The sequence below is a fragment of the Maylandia zebra genome, linkage group LG12 (assembly GCF_041146795.1).
Source record: "Maylandia zebra isolate NMK-2024a linkage group LG12, Mzebra_GT3a, whole genome shotgun sequence".
Lineage (NCBI taxonomy): Eukaryota > Metazoa > Chordata > Actinopteri > Cichliformes > Cichlidae > Maylandia > Maylandia zebra.
Window position 1 is genome coordinate 6,597,319 of NC_135178.1, and position 7,973 is coordinate 6,605,291.

The 7,973-nt window shown below is 48.7% G+C and overlaps 1 protein-coding gene across 6 annotated transcripts; it reads right to left on the minus strand.

The window, feature by feature from the left end:
* Positions 1–970: 970 nt before the first annotated feature.
* Positions 971–6,777, minus strand: lrfn4b (leucine rich repeat and fibronectin type III domain containing 4b). 6 transcript variants are annotated; one of them, XM_076890618.1, is made up of 4 exons: positions 6,622–6,777; positions 6,351–6,524; positions 1,207–6,261; positions 971–1,117 (listed from the first exon to the last, which is right to left on the minus strand). In XM_076890618.1, exon 3 carries the CDS (start codon positions 5,018–5,020, stop codon positions 1,658–1,660), a length of 3,363 nt encoding a protein of 1,120 aa, XP_076746733.1. In that variant the 5' UTR covers positions 5,021–6,261; positions 6,351–6,524; positions 6,622–6,777; the 3' UTR covers positions 971–1,117; positions 1,207–1,657. The 6 variants fall into 6 exon arrangements, with proteins under 6 accessions (XP_076746733.1, XP_076746735.1, XP_076746734.1 ...); XM_076890620.1 differs by having other exon boundaries at positions 1,207–1,380; positions 2,948–6,261; positions 6,351–6,777; XM_076890619.1 differs by having other exon boundaries at positions 1,196–1,380; positions 2,948–6,261; positions 6,351–6,777.
* Between the last annotated feature and the right edge of the window lie 1,196 nt (positions 6,778–7,973).

Below are 7,973 nucleotides of genomic sequence, written 5' to 3' on the forward strand. Positions count from 1 at the left end.
AAAGGCTTATCATAGTCAGGCAATGCTACAACTGTATTTGTCTGTAATGCTTCTTCTGCTTTTTGGTAGATGCAACATGATATCTTGGGTCATTTCTATTTTTTTCAAAGAATTCACACATCTCACACATCTTACATATTTCAAACTTTTAAGTTAGGATTTAAAAAACTTCTTTATTTGAACTTTTCCCACAAGGCTCCATTTTTTCTATAGCAGCTTCATATAAAGTATGGACCAGGCTTTTAATCTCAATGTGGATGCATTGCTCACAGCTCTAAAACTAGACATTAGTAAATCATATGCCTAATTATTATGTGTCACTGTGATCCACAAGTATGATCACAAATTTGTGTTGCAAACCAACAAAACAAACAAACAAACAAAAAAAACAAGTTGCTACACACAGGAGTCAGGACACAAAAAGAAAAAAAAAAAAGCTGCTGCCAAAAACAAATCAGAAGTGTGAGGAAAAAACTGAGCTCACAGACAGCTGCATGTGTGAACTTTAATAGCATGCAGCTCCTGCTCTAAAAAAATAAAAATAATAAATACATTTAAAAAAAAGTGTAACTTGCTCATTAGCTTAGCAGTGTCCACATATTTAATTCAGCTTCTCAATCTTGTAGCTTTAGCTGTTGTCTACAGGGTTTAGCTTATTAGTTGTTACTATAGGTGTGCTCTATATCTCAGCAAAATCTCATCCAGGATGACAGGTTTTCAAGCAGGTCAAGTGCCTCTTATGCACTTAATTAGTTTAGGTATTTTCTTTATTTCATATGTCATTATACTGAATTTTAGCAAACCTTAAGCTTGATGCAGACTACTTCTAACAATTATCCACCTCACATCATAACTGACTAAAGTGCCTCTTCATATTAATATTATGCCATTATTAATGTTATTTGTTACGGCCGGGACCGTTTCAGACGAGTGACAGGACTCAAACGCAAGACGCCGAACAGCTCGAAAATATATTTTAAGAATAATGTTTAATGTGCACACAAAATATTCATAAACAAAAGGTGAGCGTAGACGTTAACTAAATAATGATCTGGTCCGGGTCCGGGGATTGGACTGGAAAGCAAGTCACAAAAGGTCCAGGAAAAGGTCGGGGTCACTGTAACAGAATGCAAATGTTCAAAACATAGATAAGGAGGCATATGAATGTTGTTTGGCTCAAAATCCTCCTTCGTACTGTGTACTTGCCAACGGAGGTCGGAGATGACATAGAGGGGGAGTAATCCGGGTGTGTAAATCCAAAAACTCCTGGCGTGGAGGCAGAGAGGCAGGTAGGTAGTTTTGGTGGTAGCCTGAGGGACTGCCAGAAGGTCCAGCATCCAAGTAGAAGCTCTTCGCCAGGGGTTTAACAGTTAGGTGTAGCTGAAAAAGGGAGGCGCACAAAAAACAAACATACAGTGAAGCAAAGGTGATTCACAAAAAAACACGTAAGGAAATTATGGTGGTGGCCTGCACTGACTGATGTTTAGCAGAGAATCTGGCGAAGAGAGATTGAGAACGCTGGCCTTATGAGTCCCCCGGCTAATTACCCACAGATGTCAACGATCAGCAAAAACACTGAGGCCCCTCCCAGGGGTGGAGACGCCGGCTCGGAGGGAGACACACTGGCACACACCCGGACCATGACAGTACCCCCCCCTCAAGGGACGCCACCCGGCGGCCGACCAGCACCCGCCCCACGACGTGACCTAAGAAAATCAGAAACCATCACAGAGTCAAGCATCAAAGAACGAGGAACCCAAGAACGCTCCTCCGGCCCATAACCCTCCCAGTCCACCAAAAACTGCAGCCCCCTACCCCGCCGCCGCACATCCAGAATGCGCCGGACAGAAAACGCAGGATGCCCGTCAATGAGCCGGGCGGGAGGCGGGGGCACCGGAGGCGGGCACAGATGACTAGACACCACCGGCTTCACCTGAGAAACGTGAAAGACCGGGTGAACCCTCAAGGCAGCAGGCAAACGGAGCTTGACAGCCGAAGGGCTGAGGACCCTGTCCACAGAATAGGGGCCGATGTAACGAGGAGACAACTTGCGGGAGGATGCCCTGAGAGGGATGTCTTTCGCAGCGAGCCACACCTTCTGTCCAGGTGAGTAAACAGGCGCAGGAGACCGGCGACGGTCGGCACAGCTACGTTGGCGAGCCACAGCTCGCAACAGCGCCTCCCGCGTACGAGACCAGACCCGACGGCAGCGCTGTAGATGATGCTGGACCGAGGGGACAGCAAGATCAGCCTCCTCCACCGGAAACAGGGGCGGCTGATAACCCAAAGAGGCCTCAAACGGTGACAACCCAGTAGCAGACGAAACCAAGGAGTTGTGGGCATATTCCACCCACGGCAGATACGAGGCCCAAGTCGCAGGGTTATGACAGGTCACACAGCGGAGCGCGGCCTCCAGCTCCTGATTTAAACGTTCCGTCTGGCCGTTCGTCTGAGGATGGTAACCAGAGCTCAGACAAGGCCTGGCCCCCAAAGCAGCGCAAAAAGAACCCCAAACCTGGGACGAGAACTGCGGACCCCTGTCCGAAACTATTTCCACAGGAATGCCATGAAGCCGAAAAACATGGTCCAACAACAACGTAGACGTCTCAGCCGCAGTGGGCAACTTCTCCAAAGCGACGAAATGAGCAGCCTTAGAAAACCGATCCACGACCGAGAGAATAGTGGTCTTCCCAGCCGAAACCGGGAGTCCCGTAACAAAATCCAGGGCGATGTGGGACCAAGGGCGATGAGGCGTAGACAACGGCTGCAACAGCCCAGCAGGACGGTGAGTACGCGACTTACACCTGGCACACACAGGGCACGCAGCCACATACTCCCGAACATCTTTATCCAGAGTGGCCCACCAAAAATGTCTCTTAACCATAGAAGTCGTCCTGCCCCTGCCCGGGTGACACGCAAACCTCGAAGCGTGCACCCATTCCAGTACCTTGGAGCGAGCAGCCGCGGGAACAAAACGCCGGTTAGGCGGTCCCGTGCCCGGATCCGGTTCCGTCCGGAGGCCCCGGTCGATGGCGTCCTCCACCTCCCAGGTAATAGCTCCCACCGTACAGCCGGCCGGAAGAATGGTGGAAAACTCCGCCGGACCCGTGTCAGAGTCAAACTGCCGAGAGAGGGCATCCGGTTTGGTGTTTCTGGAACCCGGGCGATAGGAAATGGAAAAGTTAAAACGTGCGAAAAACAGCGACCAACGAGCTTGACGTGCATTCAACCTCTTCGCACCGCGTAGGTACGTCAAGTTCTTATGATCCGTCCACACCAGGAACGGTAGCGCCGCGCCTTCCAGATGATGACGCCACTCCTCCAACGCCAACTTAACGGCAAGCAGCTCCCGGTCCCCCACATCATAGTTCCGTTCCGCTGGTGAAAGCCGCCGAGAGAAAAAGGCGCACGGCCGCAGCTTAGAGGAGGGGCCGGCACGTTGTGAAAGCACAGCCCCCACCCCCACATCAGAAGCATCCACCTCCACAATAAAAGCCTTAGACGGATCGGGTTGAGCGAGGATGGGCGCAGTAGAAAACAGATGTTTCAGCTCCGTGAATGCGCTGTCAGCTTCGGCGGACCAGCCGAACGGAAGCTTCGTAGAGGTAAGGCGTGTAAGCGGAGCCGCCACTAGACTGTAGTTCCTTATAAACCGACGATAGAAATTCGCAAATCCCAAAAACCCCTGGAGTTGCTTGCGAGTAGAAGGCACAGGCCAGTCAGTGACCGCCTTCACCTTAGCCGGATCCGTCTTCACCTGCCCCCCTGCCAAGATGTATCCCAGGAAAGAGACCGATGTCAAATGAAACTCACATTTCTCAGCCTTGGCATACAGTCTGTTTTCCAAGAGGCGTTGAAGGACAGCACGGACATGTGAATGATGCTCAGCCAAAGACTTAGAAAAAATAAGAATGTCATCTAAATAGACGAACACAAAACGGTCGAGGAAATCCCGCAGGACGTCATTTATTAGGGCCTGAAACACCGCTGGAGCGTTCGTTAAACCGAAAGGCATAACGAGATACTCGAAATGACCCAGGGGGGTGTTAAACGCGGTCTTCCACTCGTCTCCCTGACGGACTCGCACCAAATGATAAGCATTGCGAAGATCTAACTTAGTGAACACCGTGGCACCCTGTAGCGATTCAACAGCGGAGCTAATGAGTGGCAAGGGATACTTATTTTTAACAGTGACGTCATTCAAGCCCCTGAAATCAATACACGGCCGAAGAGACCCATCCTTCTTGTCTACAAAAAAAAACCCCGCCGCCACGGGGGACGAAGACGGACGGATTAACCCAGCCGCTAATGAATCCCTAATATACTCCTCCATCGCAGCACGTTCAGGCCTAGAGATACTATATAACCGGCTCTTGGGCAGGGACGCTCCGGGGAGCAAATCAATCGCACAGTCATAAGGGCGATGGGGCGGTAGGGACTGCGCTTTGATCTTACTGAATACCTCCCGCAAATCATGATACTCAGGCGGCACCCCTGAGAGATCGGGGACATATTCGTCAGTCCCCGTAACCTCCCCCGGGCCGGGAAAACGGGCGGAAGTCAGACAATTGGAGTGGCAAAAAGGGCTCCAGCTGACAACCCTTTGCCCCTCCCAATCCAAGTGCGGATTGTGTAAGCACAGCCAGGGATAACCCAAAGTGAGCGGAGTATCAGGTGAATCGAGGACAAAAAAGGTGAGTTTTTCCCTATGATTCCCCGAAGTGCACAGTGACACTGGACCAGTGCGAAAAGAAATTCTAGTGAAAACCTGGTTATTAATCGCTCTAACTGGAATGGGCGGCTCAAGGCGCACGAGCGGAACGCCTAATCGTTCAGCGAGATCGAGACTGATTAAATTCTGTTCAGAACCAGAATCTAATAAGGCTGTGCACGAATGAGTACTCTGTAGCATCTCCAAGGTGACAGGGAGTTGTAAACGGGGTTTCTGACCAGAATTCGAACCGCCCACCCGTATCCCCGATTCTACCGGCGGGCGACACCTTTTCCCTCCTTCGGGCATGCAGCAATCAAGTGTTCCAGCGAGCCACAGTAAAAACAGGCATGAGCCCGACGCCGCCGCTCCCTCTCCTCCGGTGTCAACCGTGACCGGCCAATCTGCATAGGCTCCGGCTCGGGATCAGTGACGTAAGCCGAGGCGACAAACTCATGCGAGTCCACAGTCGGAGGCGGCGACGGTGACGTACCCGGAAACGAGCGCGGTAAACGGCGCTGGGATTTGTAGTTCCTGTCCCTCTCCCTGTCACGCAACCTGTTGTCAATGCGAAGGGAGAGGGACGCCAGTTCCTCAAAAGATTTTGGCTCATCACGGGAGGCAAGCTGGTCTTTCATACCCTCGTTCAATGCCCGGAAAAACACCCCACGCAGAGCGTCGTCAGGCCAACCGGTTTCGGCGGCAGCAGTACGAAAATCAATCAAAAAATCAGCAACCCTCTGACGGCCCTGGCGAAGATCCAGCAGCCTCTGCGCAGAACTACCCTCAGAAATGGGGTGCGCAAACGTTTTCTGGAATTCCCCCAAAAACACCTCATAAGAACAGGTTAACAAAGGATTCTTCGATAGATACGCCTCCGCCCATTTAAGTGCACGATTACGCAGTTTACCCACCAAATAAGATATCTTATTAGAATCCGCAACAAATGTGCGCGGAGAACGACCGAAAACAAGGTCAACCTGAAGCAAAAACCCGCTACAACTCCCTGGATCCCCTGAGAATGGTTCGGGCTCCGGGGACGTAGCATCACGGAAAGCTGATGTAGGTGGAGATGCAACGGCAACAGGTTGAGGCAGAGGAGCTGGTGTACCGGAGTCTTGGCCCGCGGGGCCCGAGGCGGAACCAGCAGCAGTAGAAATATCAGTTTGTAGAGCCTGGAGGGTCTCAAGTATTTTAGTTTGACCATCTCTAAGAGTCTGCTGCTGGGCTAACAGGAACTGAATAGATTGTTCATGACTTCCTAATATCGCCCCCTGCCTCTGAATGGCTGACCGTTCCGCGTCTGCTGAGTCCATAACTGCTGGCCAGATTCTACTGTTACGGCCGGGACCGTTTCAGACGAGTGACAGGACTCAAACGCAAGACGCCGAACAGCTCGAAAATATATTTTAAGAATAATGTTTAATGTGCACACAAAATATTCATAAACAAAAGGTGAGCGTAGACGTTAACTAAATAATGATCTGGTCCGGGTCCGGGGATTGGACTGGAAAGCAAGTCACAAAAGGTCCAGGAAAAGGTCGGGGTCACTGTAACAGAATGCAAATGTTCAAAACATAGATAAGGAGGCATATGAATGTTGTTTGGCTCAAAATCCTCCTTCGTACTGTGTACTTGCCAACGGAGGTCGGAGATGACATAGAGGGGGAGTAATCCGGGTGTGTAAATCCAAAAACTCCTGGCGTGGAGGCAGAGAGGCAGGTAGGTAGTTTTGGTGGTAGCCTGAGGGACTGCCAGAAGGTCCAGCATCCAAGTAGAAGCTCTTCGCCAGGGGTTTAACAGTTAGGTGTAGCTGAAAAAGGGAGGCGCACAAAAAACAAACATACAGTGAAGCAAAGGTGATTCACAAAAAAACACGTAAGGAAATTATGGTGGTGGCCTGCACTGACTGATGTTTAGCAGAGAATCTGGCGAAGAGAGATTGAGAACGCTGGCCTTATGAGTCCCCCGGCTAATTACCCACAGATGTCAACGATCAGCAAAAACACTGAGGCCCCTCCCAGGGGTGGAGACGCCGGCTCGGAGGGAGACACACTGGCACACACCCGGACCATGACAGTTATTATCTTTTTTTTTATATAACAGCAATGGTATATTACAATATTTTATTTATATTTTATTTTGTATCCACCAAGGGCTTTGGGTGATCTGCAGTTTCACCCTTTCCCAAGCTATTTCCATCTACAAGCACTGATTTGTCCGGCGCCTGGACATTTCTTTTCTAGCCACTGCTCGTCAGCAGTGAGTTTGGTGGGCTGATTCCCCATTGTCACAGAACTGCAGAGCCTTCTCTGGTACACTTGACTCGGGGGTGGTGGCTGACACGCCCTTCTACTCCGCGCTATTCACAGAGCGGTGTCAGTTTTATGAGGCGGAACCAAGGGTGTAGATTTGGTTTTGGCATTGGTGGGGACGGATGATTCAACCACCGAACCCTGCCCTGTTTCTTTTTTTTCTTCCTTTTTGTCTTTGCTTCTTGATAAAAAAAAAAGGAGAATATACTTGCCTACATGTGCTATTCTGCATACTTTTAAACCATTTAAAATTACAATTCATAGTTTTATATGTGAATTATATAATGTTACTACTAAAAAATGACTAAGTATTTTAGACTTTATTTACTTCAGCCATATTCCATATAAATCAGGTATCATACAAAAATAAAAATAGCTTCAAATAGAGTCATGACAATAAAAGAATATGACTTTAAGGACTTAACAGCATTACTTCAGTTATAGTACACAAACATCTCTTACACATTAGCACTAAGGGAACACTGAATGACCTGGTGGTTTTTGTCCATAAAACTACTCATCTAAGATTACCACAAAGTAAAAGATCTCTCAGCAAAATTATGCAACCTTTTAGGCACACTATACAAACATTGCTGATGAGTCACACATCAGTAATGTTTGTAGGGTGAGTTCATTTTTAAAACAATTTGTGCAAACTGCACTACAAGGTGGAATATTTGCAAAATCATGACTACCTCATGATATTTTGTCTCAAACATTAACCCTATGAATATGTCAGTACCATTAGGATGAAATTATTGTGTCACCAACATTTTAACATTAGACATATAATGTTAACAGCCTCTGTAAACTAATATCCTGTCTTACTCGAGGCTGCCGTTTTCTCTGACAGTTTCAATCAAAATTAGAAATGCTACTCTGGGAGACTGAAATAACCAATAGTGCTGCATGTTGTGCAGTTAGTTTCCTCCAAAACACGTTATTCA